The following is a 17,220-nucleotide window of genomic DNA, read 5'->3' as shown; positions in this document are numbered from 1 at the left end:
GGTGGCCAAGCGCTGACTTGCAAAATGTGCCGATTGGAAACGTAAATTATTACATATGCCTGAGTGGGTTTTTTTGTTTGTGTGTTTTTTAAAAAGCTACAGTGGATAGAGAAAAATACTGTTAACTGATGTTACATGGAGGGGATTATAATCAATGTAATGAAACAAGGTATATGATTTGTTGAATTTAAAACTGATGATATGCCCTGTAAATTTTCACTCAATCCACAATAAAAACCTAAAAAAAAAAAGATGAGTATACACACGTACCTTTACCAGATCTAAGACACAGAAATCAAATTGACTACATCTGTGGAAAGACGATGTAGGTGGACAAGCTCCATATCATCAGCCAAAACAAGGCCAGGGCCAGATTGTGGATCAGACCATCAACTGCCATGTGCAAATTCACAAGTCAGCTGAAGAAAATGAAAACAAGTCCACGAGATCCAAAATATGACCTTGAATATATCCACCTGAATTTAGAGATCATCTGAAGAACAGATTTGATACATTTAACATTAAAGACCGAAGACCAGAAGAGTCGTGGGATGACAATAAAAACATCATTGAGGAGGAAAGCAAAAAGTCATTAAGACAACTAAGAAGGAAAAGATCAAAACTGTTGTCAGAATAGTCTCTGAAAATTGCTGTCCCGTATAGAGAAGGAAGAAATGAGGAGGTACAAGAGTTGGAATAGAAAATTTCAAAGGTCAGCTAGAGAAGACAAATTCAAGTATTACAAAGAAATGTGCAAAGATCTGCAGTTAAAAAACCAAAATGGAAGAACACACTCAGCATTTCTCAAGCTGGGGGAACTGAGGAAAAATTCAAGCCTCGACTTTCCTTACTGAAGGATTCTCTGGAAAATTATTGAATGCTGCAGAAAGCATCAAAAGAAGATGGAAGGAATATACAGAGTTACTGTACCAAAAGGAAATGTCAATGTTCAACCATTTCAAGAGGTAGCATATGATCAAGAGCCAATAACACTGAAGGAATAAGTAAGTACAAGGTGCACTGAAGAAATTGGTGAAGAACAAGGCATACAAACAAGTTCATAAAGGAGACAGTTGAAGAGTTTCTGGAAGAAAATTTTCCTAAAATCATGAAAAGTGAAAAGATAAGCATTCAAGAAGCTCAACGAACCCCAGGATGGATAGACCCTAAAAGACAATCACCAAGGCATATAATGATCAAGCTCTCCAAAGTCAAAGATAAAGACAGCATCTTGAAAGCAGCTAGAGAAAAGAGAAATATAATGTACAAAGGCAAGCAAATCAGATTAAGCTCGGATTTCTCAAAAGAAACCATGCAGGCAAGAAGGCAATGGGGAAACATATATAAAACCCTGAAAGAAAAAAACTGCCACCCAAGAATCCTCTACCCAGCAAAGCTGTCAATCAAATACGATGGTGTAATCAAAACATTCCAGGATAGGCAGAAGCTAAGGGATTTTGCCAAAGCCAACCCTGCTATGAAAAACATCTTAAAGGAAGTTCTGTAAACTGAGAACCAGCAAGAACACATAACAACTACAGAATGACGTACATGGCAGCATCAACCTGAACTCAGTCGGACAAATTAAAGAGTCAAGAACAGAATAAAATGATAAGAACAGAGAATCTGGGAGGTCGGTCTATGATCAAAACAATTACAATGTGAAAAGGTGGTGGGAAGGTCAGGTAGATTACTGGATAAAATAGACTATCTTAAATGGAGGGAAGAACTAATGGAATATAAGGTAACCACAATGGAGTTGGGGAGGGCAATACAAGAAGGAGACAGGGGGCAGAAGAACAAGATAGATAGGGGAACACTGAGACAGGTTTGCATGGCCTAGTGGGACAGAGGGAAATAGTGATGCATACTCAACCTTGGAACAACAGGGCTCTGGGATACAGGGATCTAGGTATAGCTTGAAGAGGGGAAATAATACTAAACTCCTTCACTGCCTTATTAATAGTAGTTTCCCTTGCCTACTATTGTAAAATAGACACTTGAGTGGGATAGAAAGGAATGTTGGGAAACATGATTAAAGAAAACTTGTAAGCCCATCTTTAGCCTATAACTGATTGGAATACCTAAAAGGTGTTCTTCAACTTTCGCAGTGCAATAGGCCTCTTGCAAAGCCTTTGTAACGTACAGGACCTTAGATGCAAGGAATCCTGAGTCCCATCCAGAACCTTATGAGGCAGGGCATTCCCACTAAAAAGGACAAGCAGACTGTTCTGAACAGCTACAGTGAAAGAAGATACATCTTCATGATGAACCTGACCTATACTCAGAGCGGTAGTTACTCTAAATACCAACAGAGAGGGAAAGAGTCTTCACATCAAGTATCTATGCTACCCCCCCCCCCCCATACACAGGGTAGATAGGGACGGTTAACTTAAGACATTGGCTACCTAACATGAGGGGGCAATAAAGGCACAAAGTGACTGGCCTGCAAGGTTTCAAGAGGGAGTTTAGTTAACGTATATGGGGGGAAACCAAGAGTCCCCAATGAATAGCTATCATCTTGTCTAGATGGGCCTGGTGAAAAGAGATGGGGATAAGATTCGAAAGATTCAATAGTAAATAACTGTTATCATGACTAATTGCAACTGTCACAATTGTAAAAGCAGAAGTTTTGTAACTAAAAAAGGGGACTGGTTAATCTTATAGACCAGAAAACAGAGGACCCTAGGACCATCAAGAGAGAAACACACAAGCAGAATGCGGGACCTTATTCAGCGAAGCAGCAGTACCAGAGATGGAGGCAGACATGGGGGAGGCATGGAGAGGGGGAGTGGCTGAGGACTGTAGATTCATAGACTAAGACGAGATGAACTACAAGCTGGTGGCCAGGAGGCAGATTTGCAGAATGTGCCCTTCGGAGATGTTCATTATTATATATGCCTAAGTGGTTTGTTTGTTTGTTTGGTAAAAAGCTAAAGTGGATAGAGAGAAATACTGTAACTGATGGTAAATGGAGGTGATTATAATCATTGTAATGAAACAAGGTGTATGATTTGTTGAATGTAAAACTGATGATGTGCCCTGTAAACTTTCATTCAATCCACAATAAAAACCTTAAATTAAAAAAAAAAAAAAAGGAAAGGAAAATCTATAAAATAATTAGGTTAGTACTCTTCACAGCCAAGTGACATGAAAAGGATAAAAAGTGGACCCCAAAATCGGTAGGTCAAACCCACCAGATGTTCCTCGGAAACCCTATACAGGGTCACTAAGAGATGGAACTAACTAAACTACACTTAAACAACAACATGAAGACACAAAGTTCTGGTGGAGTGCTACAGGATAAACATCGAACTGCTATTCTCAAGGTTGGCAGTTCAGATGCACCAGCTGCTCCCTGAAAACCCTATAGGTGGTCGCTATGAGTAGGAATCAATCCAACTGCACTTAACAACAACAAAGCATGGCTAGTGAATACAACCTGTGAAAGGACATTAATGAAAAAAAGTAACAAATCAGAGTAAGATCAAGAGATAGATAATACTGTTATCAATGATAATTTCTAGATTTTTATCATTTTACAATGGTAGTTATGTAAAATGTTAACATTTGGAAAATCTGGTGACATCTGGGAAATCTTTATATACTATTTTTGCAAGCCTGAAATAATTTTAAAATGAAAAGTTTTTAAATGTTTATTTAAATGAGTAATTTTAAATTATTAATGTGAATTGAGCATCTCTTTAGATGCTTGTAGTTTTCTTTCCCTAACTGTTCATATTGTTTAACGAAGCTCATTGATACTGACTTCAGTAACATGTACTGGGTTCAACTGGGTTCCAAAAAGGTATGTTAAAAGTCTTAATACCTAATGCTTGTGAATGTAACTTTATTTGCAAATAAGAGTCTTTTGCAGATATAATCACTTAAAAATGAGGTCATACTGGATTAAAATGGGTCCTCTATCCTGATGACTGGTGTCCTTTCAAGAGAAAAATGTGGCACAGAGGAGACACAATGACACACAGGGAACACACCACTTGACAATGGAGGCAGAAAAACAAGTGAGAGATCTACAAACAAAATACTGCTATCGCCCACCAGAAGCTAAAGAGGCATAGGACAGATTCTCCTTGTGAGCCCCAAGAAGTAACCAACTCATTCACCACCTTGATTTTGGACTTCTAGCTTACAGAGCTGTAAGGGAATTACTTTGTTGTCTTAATTCACCCAATTTGTGATTATGTATTATGGTGGGTGCTAAACTCTTTAAGTGCTTGCACTGACTTTAAGAGCCTACACAACTGTAAAAAGTCTTGCTAGTATAGTGGTTAAAGTGCTTGGCTTCGATCCAAATGTTTAGCAGTTCAAGTCTACCAAACACTCCATGACAATGAGCTATACACCTGTCAACAGTAGTTAAAAGCACTGGCTTGAGTTTATATTCAAGATCCTCTCTTTTCTAGATGTATGATTAATAATTTTTAAAGCTTAGTAGTGAAAAAAAGGACTCCTGGTGTGGCACTATAGGATCAGCACTGGACTGAGAACCACAGGTAGTAGTTCAAACCCACCTCAGAAACCCAATACAGTATTGCTATGCATCAGAACTATCTGATGGTATTTAACAACAAATGAAGAAACAGAAGAAAGAGATATAGAGAGCATTTGCTCAAACAGTTTAGGACAAGAGAGAAATAATTCCGTACTTAAAATGTCCAATAAATTGTTCAAAATTAACCAGAGTAGGGAAGAAAAGTAAAATTGATAAGAGAAATGAAGCCAAGTACCAGGTCCTTCAGGAAGTAAAAAGCAATGGAAATACAAGCATTAGCGGAAGGGCAGAAAGACTGGCTTAGGAACATAAACATCTATGTATCAGAAGAAAGGAAGAGATATAGCCTACAATAAGACAGACATGCTAAAGTGTAAAGGAGACAAACAACAATTAAAAATGTTTGCTTGCTTGTTTGTTTGTTTGTTTGTAAGGAGGAGGGTAATACAGTAAGAATGAGAAAAAGACAACGGGGGTCAAATGGCGATCAGTGAGAGTTGAAAACCAGGGTTAAATGAGAAATGATGGTGAGTTGCTGAACTAACAGCATGAAGCTCGAATCAGAAAACTAAAATTAACAAGACACACATAATTCAGTTGTTTCCTATTAGTAAAGTTCAGTTGCTGTAATAATATGAAAACATTTATCAAACACAACTGTGCTGTTTATGCATTACTAAAATATAAAATGGAAGATTATATAGATACAATGTTTTCATTTAATTAACAACTAATTTTACATACCATTATCAGGAATTGGTTCCATGTCCCATGGGCTAAGTTTTTCAATTTCAGTATTGTCCCACCTGATAAACCCACAATAAAGAGAGTAATGGTTAGCTTTCATAAAGACATATTGTGACTAGTAGGTAGTTCACCACTACAAGAATTACCGAAAACGTAAAAATTAACCTGACTGTTGCAATGAAAATTTAAATACTCAAAGAATCTTTTCTTTAAAAAAGATACACTATAATAAGCATTAATCCTGTATGACAAGATTCAAGACTACCACCAGAAAACCTGAGGGGCCATGGCCAAGTGAAGAACAAAGTCAAAGACAAAATGCCAAGACATTGAATAACATGCTTCATAATGGGGATTTTATTCCACAGCCAACATAAAGGCATGAAGACTTTTTTGAGCCAAAGAAATGATAAAATATGTTTTTGAACTATAACTTTAACAGGAGGAAGGTATATGAAATCTTAAGAGGTTATAGAAGCAATCCAAGTGAAGAGCACAGGAGCAGAACCTGAAGCAAAGGGAACACACTCAAGGAATATCTAAAAGCATTTCAGAGCTCAGACTGACATAACTTTATGACAATACAATTATATTTTAACCTGAAGTGCCTTAGTCACTCATACAATAAGCTGGCGTGCTGAATAAATATTTGCAAATGACTATTTTCATCTGTATACAAACCTAACAATGTAACACTGGAAATGACTATCAGGATATTGTGGTTGATATGGCTCTTGACTTAATACTGTTCCAAACCACCAAGCATCATCAATTATAGAGCGGAATCTGTCACCTGTAAGAGAAATTATCAACTTTGAGACATGTATTTGCTAATATTTGTTGACAATAACATTTTTAATTTATAAAATGTCACAATACAAACAAAAAAAATCAAAGAATATGTTTATATTTAAACAAGCCATCCTTTCCTGCTCACTGACAGTGTTGTGTTAAAATAGATGTAACACAGGATATAACCTTTGAAGTCCTGGTGTGCTGTTATGAATAAGCACTGGACTGCTAACTGCAAGGTCGGCAGTTCAAATCCACCAGTCACTCCTAGGAAAACCTATATAAGGTCGTTATGAGTTGGAACTGACTCCATGGCACTTGACAACAACAAGATGCAGTATAGAGTTTCCAAGGAACAGCTGGTGAGTTTGAACTGTTGACCTTGCAATTAACAGTCCAGTACTTATCCTACAGTGACACAACACAATATAGCTATAAAACATAATAAAACAAAATTGGTTTGTGATTAAGATGCATTACATAGGTTAAAAAACCTATACCCAAGTTAAGATCTATCACATTTTACAAAAAAAGACAAAGAACAAATTTTAACACAACTTAAATATTTTATAACAATGTGTACTATGGATATATATTTGTTGAATACTGTTTGTTGCTCAGTGCCAACAAGTCAGTTCGGACTCAGAGCGACCCTATATAGGGTTTTTAAGATTATAAATCTTTGTGGAAACACAAAGTTTCATTTGCTTAATATTACTCTATTAAATACATATATTTATTAAATAGATAGCATTTCCTACACAATAAAAAAATTTTGAGCATGCTTTAAGTTGCTATTATGAAATTTTGCCACACAAAGGTTTTCTAATTTTTGAGCTCACATAATAAAAAAAAAAAAATCAACCCTAAAAAGCATACGTATTTGTTATTTCAAAAATGACACAAACATGACTACTACACAAATACCACAACCATATTACAATTAAAAAGCAGGAAAGCAAGTATTAAGAGGACTTCCAGACAAACCAAGAAAAATGTGAAAAGAAAACATAAACTGATTTTAGGTTATATGGATTAAAGTCTAGCCTCAAGTCAATGAGTAAAAAATAATTCTTTCTAAACATCATACACCAGAAAAACAAACAAAAACATTACTTCGCTAAAACATCTACTAAAAATGAGCAAGTACTAATCCATAAATAAAATCTACTTATTTAATATTTCTCTCCAGAATTTACATGTTTGCATACACAATAATTATCAGTACCACAACTAAAGACTAAACAAGAGCTTAAATTTTAAGAATATGTAAAATACAATACGGCGAAACTTACAAGACTGCCAATTCCTCTGTCTTGCTTCATCATAAAATTGACGCAATACAAGAAAGTCAATAACATCTGGCATATCATGATACCTAAGTAAAAACACGAAAACTATTAAATTCCCTGTATGGCAGGTTATAGTCTAGAGCAACATTGTCCAAAAGAATTATGAAAGAACTTCAAAAAGGTGATGGAAAAATAAACTTAAAAGCTAATGAATTTTTCCATGAGCTTTGTAAAGCCCCTTTGTCCAATGTAAGTCCCGTAAGTAACCACCTCTAGTTTTCTACTGAACACATTTAAAAAATAACAAAAAAACATCAATGATATAATTAACCCAATATATCCAAAATATTACTTCAGTCTATAAAAATCACATACTTTATATTTTTTTCTTTTGTACTATCTTCAAAATCTAATGTGTACACTTACAGCACAGCTCAATTTCATCAGCCACATTACAATGGCTAAGTAGCCACATGTACCAACCAGTTGGCTACAAATTAGCTAGCAAACAGTTGCGTTTATTACGTATTTTAACATTTTCTCAAAGCAACATAATTTCCCCTACAAGTCAGAACTCTTCACACATTAAAGTAGCATGGAAAAATGTAGATGGCAAGATGCCAATGCCTGGTAGTTGCAATGTATTCCTACTTTTACTTCTAAAAGGTTCTCACCTAGCAGAAATTGATTGCACACCTTGGGCTGTCCACAGTGCTTTCATATATACTCTGCAGCTAAATGGGAAGGGCATACTTATCAACTAGATGAAATATCTGAATTTAGACACTTCCATTGAAAACATTACATACCTAATAGAGAAAGATTTGTCCGTGAGTTTTCCAGTCGCTGGATCTATAAATGCTAGTTTGAGACAACAAAGTGTAGGGGGCCCAACTTCATACCGAATTCCAACTATTTTGACCAACTCTTGATCCTTCAACAGATTTAAAAAAAAAAGAAATGGCTAAAATAAAAACCATGACTCAAAACTCTAATTGTACACATATAATCAAATTAAGCCAAATTTCATCATTCAAGACAACAGACAAGTTTCATATGCTACTAGCCACTGTAATGATTATAGAGTTCTGTGTCAACTTGACTAGGCAAAGACTTCCAGAGGTTTAGCAATTGAGATGTGCTTGAATTCCCATGGTGACAAAACCTAATACAGGCATAGTTAACTCTGATGAGTGGCTATGAGCAGTCAATCAATTAAAGGGATGTTGCCTTGGGGATGTAACCTGCCCCAATACAAAGGACAAAGGGATTTTTATTTCTTTTCCACTGGGGGCCTGGGACTCTACAATTTTAAGCCATTTCACTTCGTAGTAATTGTGAATTGGATTGCTAACCACAAGGTCAGCAGTTCGAAACTACCAGCTGTTCCGCAGGAGAAAGATGAGGCTTTCTGCTCCCGTAAAGATTTACAGCATTGGAAACCCTGTATAGGGTCGCTATGAGTCAGAACCAACTCCACCACCACCACATATACACATACACATACATACATATGGAGCTCTGGTAGCGTCGTGGTTACGAATTGGGCTACAAACCACAAGGTCAGCAGTTCAAAACTACCAGCTGTTCTGCAGGAGAAAGAGGAGGCTATCTGCTCCCGTAAAGATTTATGGCCTCGGAAACCCTGTAACAGGGTCGCTGAGTCGGTTCCGACTCCACGGCACATAACAACAAACAACAACATATATATACACATACACACACACACATATATATATATACACACACGTTTCACTGGTTTTGCCTATCTAGAAACCCTGGACTGAGACAATAACAATCATTTTTGCTAAATTAATTTCCAAATCTCTTTGAAGACAAATATTTAATACCATCTATAATATAAGGAGCTCTGGTAGCGTAGTGGTTACAAATCAGGCTATGAACCTTAAGGTCAGCAGTTCGAAACTACCAGCAGCTCCGCAGGAGAAAGATGAGCTTTCTGCTCCTATAAAGATTTACAGCCTCGGAAACCCTGTGCAGGGTCACTATAAGTTGAAATCGGCTCCATGGTACTCAGCAAAAACATAATATAAGGAGTATACTCATTTAGAAAACACACAACAATTTTAAATAGAAAAAAATAAATCTAGTCAGTCTCAATATCTAAGAAAAACCACCATAAAATTCTGACACATTTCATCTTTCCTCTCTTCATAAAAACACATATTTTAATAGTTTTGTACTATACAAATTTAAGTCTTTTGCATATACATAAATATTCTTCAAAAACTTGTTATTAACATTTCTGCCTAACATATTCAATAAACTTTTGGTGATCTACTATGTCCTAATCAGTAGGGATCATCCATCAAATGGATGTGCCATAGTTAACCTTCCCCCTAATATGAGGGGTTTCAGGAAGTTCATGTAAAAGTTCCATGATCTTTTACTTCTGTATTTCAATAAATTTTTGAAGCCCCCTCATGTATTTTCACACTTGGAATACAATAAATCACACATCTATTTATTCATTCTACAACAATGTGATTATCATGTACAAAAGTGCTAAAAGCACTCACATCATACAAGGTTAAGTGAAACAGGTTATAAATTTTTGAAAGCTGCTATTTGTGTGTGACGTGCCACTGAGTTGGTTCCGACCCATAGCGACCCTGTATGGGATTTCTGAGGAGAGACTGGTGAGTTTGGATCACCAGCTTTACAATGCAAAGCAATTTTGCAGTCAAGCATATTAACCCACAGCAAAGCCAAATTTATAGACTGGAGACATGAAGTTAAGCGTAAGTGCTAAGAACAAGCTATGTTCAGTAGAAAAAACTGGGAGTAGGGGGTTGTTGTGTTGTTTTTTTTTTTTTTTTTACAATTTCTACCAATAATTGAACATATTTAAAACAATATAAAACTAAAATTAAATCTAATGTTATTCTACCGACAGTTGTTGTAAAAGTGCCATAGAGTCGATTTCAACTCATAACAACCCTGTATACAGTTTCTGAGAAGCAGCTTGTAAGTTTGAACCACTAACCTTGCAGTTCGAACCAATCTTGAGGTCGAGTGATTATCCTATAGCGCCACATAACTATCACTAAAAGTTTGATGTATTCCCTTTGGTTGGTTGACTATATGTATCATTTATACTTTGCCACCATAACCCCAAATTAAATTTCCCATCAAATTTTTCCTTTTAAAAAGACACTGTGAAAAATCTATCCCTAATTCATTCAACAAATATTTTCAAACAGTGTCACCTAAGTGGCAAGTTATACAATGTATAAATGCACCATACTTTGGGGGGTATTCCAGGTTTCTTTTCAGTTTTCTTTTTTTTAAATATACAGTGAGGTAAAATGGCCATAGCTCATAAATTTAATTGTATGTCTAGCTGTTTCCAAAAATAACAGAAATAAAACCACCAATTTTAAGGGTTTAAATGCTTTTGCTTCAATTCCATTGATCAAGGTTAACTGTTAAAAACTTGGAAGTCCCTCAGTGTTCCCTTACCATAATCTGAACAACTTTTACCAACCTAAAATTTCTGTCACTTGCTTATTAAACCTGGCATTATCCTACTTTAAAAAACACACTTTTGTTTAACAAAACTGATAAAGTATGGGGAGGTCAAGATAATTGCTTATTTTATTACACACAAAAGTAAACTGTCTTTCCCATTCCTAGTTTCTAAAAATCTTAGTTAGCAACCTTGGAACAACAGTGTTCTGTGATACAATGATCAAGTTATATTTTGAACGTGTAAAGGAGTGGAAAAAATGTTAAATGAAGTGAACAGTTGGTCTGAAGTGCCGGGAGGTGTGTGTGAACTCCCAAACTGTCAGCTAGTACCCATTTGACCTAGCTTGGATGACTAGCTGTCCAGAACTCCACCAGATGAAGATAAAGATGCTTGATACTGTAAGCAAGAATAAACTGCTACATCTTGATAACTCAAGAGTGCTCACATATCACATACCCATACACAGCTTGTGACAGATCACTTGTTTTCTTCTGGGCAGTTAGGGAAGTGGTATGTGTGTGGGGTGTTAGTGCCCCGCAGGCGCAGAAGCTGGCATGGTGGTCACACCCATGGAGATCTTGTAATGCCCTATGCACTGCTCTAGCCATTTCACACTGTGTTCTGAGACTACTGTCCAGGAAGAAGCTGACCAGCTGAACTCCCAAACATTGTTCTTCCTTATGAAAGAAATGCCTTACAATAGGTGATGAAATGCAGGTAGAGTTGTGATTCTGTCTGGTGGTCAGAGTTCATGCTGTTTCCAGGTGGTCTCCTACATTCCAGTGCTTACTATCTCCCTTGGGAAGGCCCAGGAACACCTTTCCTGGTGAGGTGTCTTCATATACCTGGTACACTGGCCCATGACAGATAGTTTGTGCTAATAGTTTGATTAGGGTGGGCTCCTAGACCATGTGGTATCGTCTGCCCTATGGAGATTCTGTATACTAAAATTGGTCACATGGTTGGTCAACCATGCCTACTTGACAGACTGGATGCCAAGGCTCCAGTGCACTCCACCACATACAATACTGCTGGGAGAACTTAAATCCAGTCTGCATGGCTCCACTGGGCAAGGACAGATGGGCATAGTATGCCTGTTCTCTCCCAGGCTCCACCCCATGTGTACTTCCATCTGTCTCCTTTCTCTGTAATAACCTAAACACTGGCAAAAAAAAGAGAATAAATTGCTACAATCTGATGAGCTGGACCTTTGCTTATGGATGTAGTTGCTCAAAATTCCAATCAAAATGGAAAATTTCTTCATATCAAGAATCAAGCTTGCTGTCACAGTGCACTGGGTTGGTAAGGGCAGGCAACTTGGACACCGGCTATCAAAAATGGGGGCTATAAAGGCACAAAGTGGCTGGTTTACAAACTTTCTTGATTGTGCTTAGTTTCAGAATGAGGGAGGATACTGTAGAATCCCCACTGAATAGTTTTCCTCTTTTCCAGATGTATCTGGTTAAAGGGGATAGGGGATGGGAGATGATGATGACAGAATTTTATGATTCAATTTTGAGTAACTGTTAGCAGGATTAATTGCAATTGTCACAACTGTAATTTTAGAGATGTGTAACTGAAATACGGAAATAGTTTCATCATTTATTTCAAGAACAAAGAATCCCAGGACCATCAACAAGGAAGGGCATGAGTTGAGTGTGAGATCCTACCTAGAAAACTGGCAACAGCAGAGACAGTGGCAGAGGCGATGGCATAGAGTGATTGAGTAGCTGCAGACTCTAGTTTCATGGACTGAGAAAGGCTCTGTAGCTATAAAATGTGCCCTTTGGACATTTAAATGAGTATGTATTCTTTGTTTTGTATGTGAACATCAAGTATTTTTGCTTTGTTGATTTTTGAAAAATAAGATGCAAAAGTAAAGAAAGCCATAGGAAGAAGCCAGGTAACCATTGTTACAGGGAGGGGATTGTAATCATTTATATGAAACAAAATATATGGTTAAAAGCAAAGTTGATGGTCTTGTCTGTTACTCTTCACTCAATTCACAATAAAAAGTTAAAGAAGAAAATCTGTGTTGGGTATAAGAATGTTTAAGACTGCTGATGGACTCCAGCCACTGGACGGTTAACCACAAGGCCGGCAATTCAAATATACCAGCTAGCTGCTCCTCGGAAGACCTAAAAAGGGTACTATGAGTTGGAACCAACTCAACATCACTTAACAAAACAGATTACTGTTGTATATATATTGTCAAGTTGCTTTTCAGAGACTCTTAAGTTATATTTAACATTCTGCACACGAATCAGCAATATATGAAGACTACTTATTGGTCAATATAAATTCTCCCACCCAATCTTAAAATTCAGCTGTAAAGAAAAAAAGAAAAAAAAAAAAAAAAGCTTTAACAGAAAATTAATAGTCACCCCCCCAAAAAAAAAGTCACAAACATGGTATTAGGTTTTTACATGGATTCATAAACAATTTACCTGATGATAAAAGTGCTAAATGTTTAATGATTTAATCTTACCCTGAGATCCATTTTTCTCCATGGTTCCTTATTAGGGTTCAGCTCATAAATATTATTTCTTCTGACTGCCTCAATGTAAGCTTCATGGCCCTGTCGAAAATATATTACCTACAAAAGGAAGGTAAATATTTGAAAATCAACAGAAAGCTGAACAATAACATCAATTTTGTTTTATATTATATGCTAAATTTTTAAGTGCTATTATTCTCACCTCATCACCCATTTGGGGAACAAAAGGAGATTTTCGAAGTGTGGTGTCAGTTATCCAAACTGGAGGATGAAACTCATATAAATGTTCCATGTTCCCAAGCTCTGTGGGAGTCATCCTTCCCAAATTCTGCCACCGGAAAGAGAACAATGTTCACTATAGTAGAATCAGATAACATGCAAGGTTTGTGTGAAAAAAAAAAAAGTTTCATCATTTAGAAATTTCTTGACATACCCACTTAATGATTAGCTTTAACATATTATACTGTACTTATTTGGTCACTTCACATACACAGGACTGTATCACTTTAAATAGAATTATAAATCAGCCTGGTGGTGGTGGTTACGTGCTGTGGAGTCGGTTCTGACTCATAGCGACCCTGAATAGGGTTTCGGAGGCTATAAATCTTTACGGGAGCAGAAAGCCTAATCTTTCTCCCGCAGAACAGCTGGTAGTTTTGAACTGCTGACCCTGCAGTTCACAGCCTGATTCATAACCACTATGCTACCAGAGCTCCTTATAAATCAGCCTACCACAATTCATATCATCATCTATTACGTTTCTAATAGATTCCTACTTCAACTTTATAATATGTCGACAAATTCTTTGATATTCTTCTCCTCTTCAAGAAATAGAGTCTATCCCTACTCTTGAATATGTGCTACGTACAGTGACTCACTTCTAGCTAACAGAATAAGTCAGAAGCCATGATTTGCAACTTCTGACACTAGGTCATAAAAGACATTAGGACTTACTCCTTTGCTCAATTGCTCTTAGGAAGACTGTTATTATTTCATGAGGACACATAAGCAGCCATATTGGCAAGGTTATGTACCATGGAACAAAGGTCATCACTTACGAAGAGCCACAAGAGCCAGCTTGGAAGGTCATCCAGCTCTAGTCAAACCTTCAGATGACTGCAAGTGCAGACATCCTGATCGCAAATTCATGAGGCACTGAGTCTAAATCACCCATAAAAGCTGCTCCTAAATTCCTGAACTACCAACGCTTTAGAAAATAAATGTTCATTGTTTTAAGCAAATAAATTTCAGAGTGACTTCCTACATAGCAATAGATAACTGGCACAAAGACCTAACGTTTTTAAAAAAAAAAAACTGCTTACATATTGAAAACATGTATATATAATAAAAGAACTAGAAAAATACAAACAGGAGAAGAGTATGAAGTTAAAACACTTAAATTAAAATTCAAGTATGGCAATAGTAGACAAAACAAGTAGAAAGCTCCTTAAAATGACTTGAAATCTATTTTAGTGTTAAAAATGACAGAATAATATCAGAGGTATGGTAATAGTATCAGGAAAAGAGAGTTTCCCCCTTTAATTTTCAGCTTCAGAAAGATGTGACTGCCAAACTAACTACTGAAAGCAGTAAAGGTGAATGAGCACTAAAAACAAGTAGCTTTTCCCAAAATAAGTTTGCTTTTTACATTTGACTCAACTTCTACTGATTTGACATTAATAAGAAATGTAGCAATTAGTCAAAAATTCTAGTTATTAAATATAAAAAAGAATGACATTAATAAAATCATAAATGAAAACATTCTTAAAGATAAAGTTTTCTTGCCTCTTTTTTTGGCTTTCTTTCTTTCTTTCTCTTTCGTCTTCTTTTCGGAGGCGATAAATTCTCAGTAGACATTTCATCTTCTGAACTACTACTGCAAAATCGGGTTATTCGTCGACGAGATGACGTTCGTAAGGGAGGCTGTAAATTGATGCCTGCATCAGCTGTCCAATCTGAATATCTAGATGAAGAATCACTAGAAAAGGAAAACATGTTAAATTTTATCAACAAGAATCTATGCACATATATCAAGTTAATCATACAGCATATTAAAGGATGGAAGGAGCATCAAAAGGAAATATATCCCATGAAGATTAAACGTAATATCCTGCTCTCATTACCAATGAACATACAAAAGGAAAAACCTTCACTTAAATTGGAATTTTAGAAAGGATGTATGCCTGAGGAACTTTTTTTTTTTTTTAAAGTATAAAATAGATGAGACCTGATGGAAGTAAAATATTGGTGCAACAAACAATCCTCCTTACAGAAAAAAAAAAAAAAGTGCACAGTATTTAAAAAACAGAGATCTTGTAGATCCGTTCAGTAGCCCATAATTTGAAGGAGGATGTATAGACTAGAAATCTATGCATCCTCCTCCTTGAAATTGGAATCACAATTCATTGGAGAGCAGTGCAAAGGAAGAATAACCACATCAGCTTCTTTTAAACAAAAACTGATTCTATCTTTAATATGATGGACACAAAATATAATGGATAGGCCTACTAGCTCACAGCAATAATTGAGTGAAATATGAAATTAAACAGAAAACTTGTCCATGGCCTGCTACTGGCTTCAGCAAACCCAAAATATATGAGGGTGTTTCAAAAAGTTCTTGCAAAAATTAAGATAATGGAATTTTTTCATGAAATTTTTGAAGCACCCTTATAAAGATTTCCACTGAGACCATAATTGGCCCACACAACTCTCACATCTAAAATACTCACTATTCCAAAACGTACTTATGGTAAGAAATCATTCTTCAAAAAATAGAAGATTTATATAATAAAATTTGAGAAAACCTGACTGAATAAAACAAGATACAAATTTGTGTCCTTAAAAAATTATTCTACTACCTAATTAAAGCGCTCTGGTAGCAGAGTGGTTACGAATTGGGCTGCGAAACGCAAAGTAAGCAGTTCGAAACTACCAGCTGTTCCGCGGGACAAAGATGAGACTTTTTGCTCCCGTAAAGATTTACAGCCTCGGAAAACCGGTACTCTATGAGTTGGAACCGACTCCATGGCACACAGCCACCAGTACCTAATTACTCTAAGGATGGAAGAAAGAAAGGCAAGAGAGGGAGCAGGGAGTATAATAAGGTGGGCTGGACCAGCAAAGGAGGAAGGGAGATAGGAAAAAGGTAATTTCAGTGGTTATTTAGGAAACAGAATTCTGTAGACACACTGATGGACAAGTTATGTACAGACATGGAAAATGATGATGCCCAGATAGCTAGCTTTACTCTTGTTGTTGTTATGTGCCATGGACACTGTTCGCTTTGAGGTTCCCAGCCCAATTCGTAACCACTACCCTACCAGAGCGCCTTTAGTCAGAGATAAAGGTGACATTTTATCAAGATAAAGAACAAACACTGACATCCTTATCCCACGATACTTATATTTCAGAACTAAACAAATTGTAAGGCATAAAATGTCTAATAATAAATGCGCTGAAGGTGTTACCACATTTACTGTTGTTGTTCAGTGGTGTGGGTTGGTTCTGACACATAGCAACCCTGTACATAGAGCTCCCAGGGAGCAGCTGGTAGGTTTAAGTTGATGACCTTTTGGGTAGCAGGCCAGAGCTTATTCTACAGCACCACACCAGGAATACACCCATATACTACTTTTTTAAAAAATGGAATCCCAAGAAAAAATAGTTATTTCTAGTACATATTTTACATTACTGCCCAACATGCTTATTAACAGTCAATTAAATAACGCCAAACTATTTTCTACAGAAACAATTGACCCAGTTTTCTGCTTACAAATGTACTAAAACTTCAAAGTTAATTTGTTCACAGTTGTACACTCTTACATATTAAATGTATGGCTCTATTGAGGGCCACTAAGGAGCTCTGGAAGCGTAGTGGTTACGA

General features: G+C 36.5%; 1 protein-coding gene across 1 annotated transcript in view; it reads right to left on the bottom strand.

The window, feature by feature from the left end:
* BRWD1 (bromodomain and WD repeat domain containing 1) overlaps positions 1-17,220 on the bottom strand; it is a 197,519-nt gene that overhangs the window by 45,164 nt on the left and 135,135 nt on the right. Inside the window, exons 21-27 of the mRNA XM_006870863.1 lie at positions 15,123-15,354; positions 13,540-13,611; positions 13,329-13,436; positions 8,157-8,281; positions 7,351-7,433; positions 5,945-6,056; positions 5,261-5,322 (exon numbers count right to left, since the gene is read on the bottom strand). Coding sequence (XP_006870925.1) covers positions 5,261-5,322; positions 5,945-6,056; positions 7,351-7,433; positions 8,157-8,281; positions 13,329-13,436; positions 13,540-13,611; positions 15,123-15,354 — 794 coding nt within the window. The remainder of the gene's footprint in view (positions 1-5,260; positions 5,323-5,944; positions 6,057-7,350; positions 7,434-8,156; positions 8,282-13,328; positions 13,437-13,539; positions 13,612-15,122; positions 15,355-17,220) is intronic.

The sequence above is a fragment of the Chrysochloris asiatica genome, unplaced genomic scaffold (assembly GCF_000296735.1).
Source record: "Chrysochloris asiatica unplaced genomic scaffold, ChrAsi1.0 scaffold00154, whole genome shotgun sequence".
Taxonomy (NCBI): domain Eukaryota; kingdom Metazoa; phylum Chordata; class Mammalia; order Afrosoricida; family Chrysochloridae; genus Chrysochloris; species Chrysochloris asiatica.
This window is presented reverse-complemented; position numbering and strand designations above follow the sequence as displayed.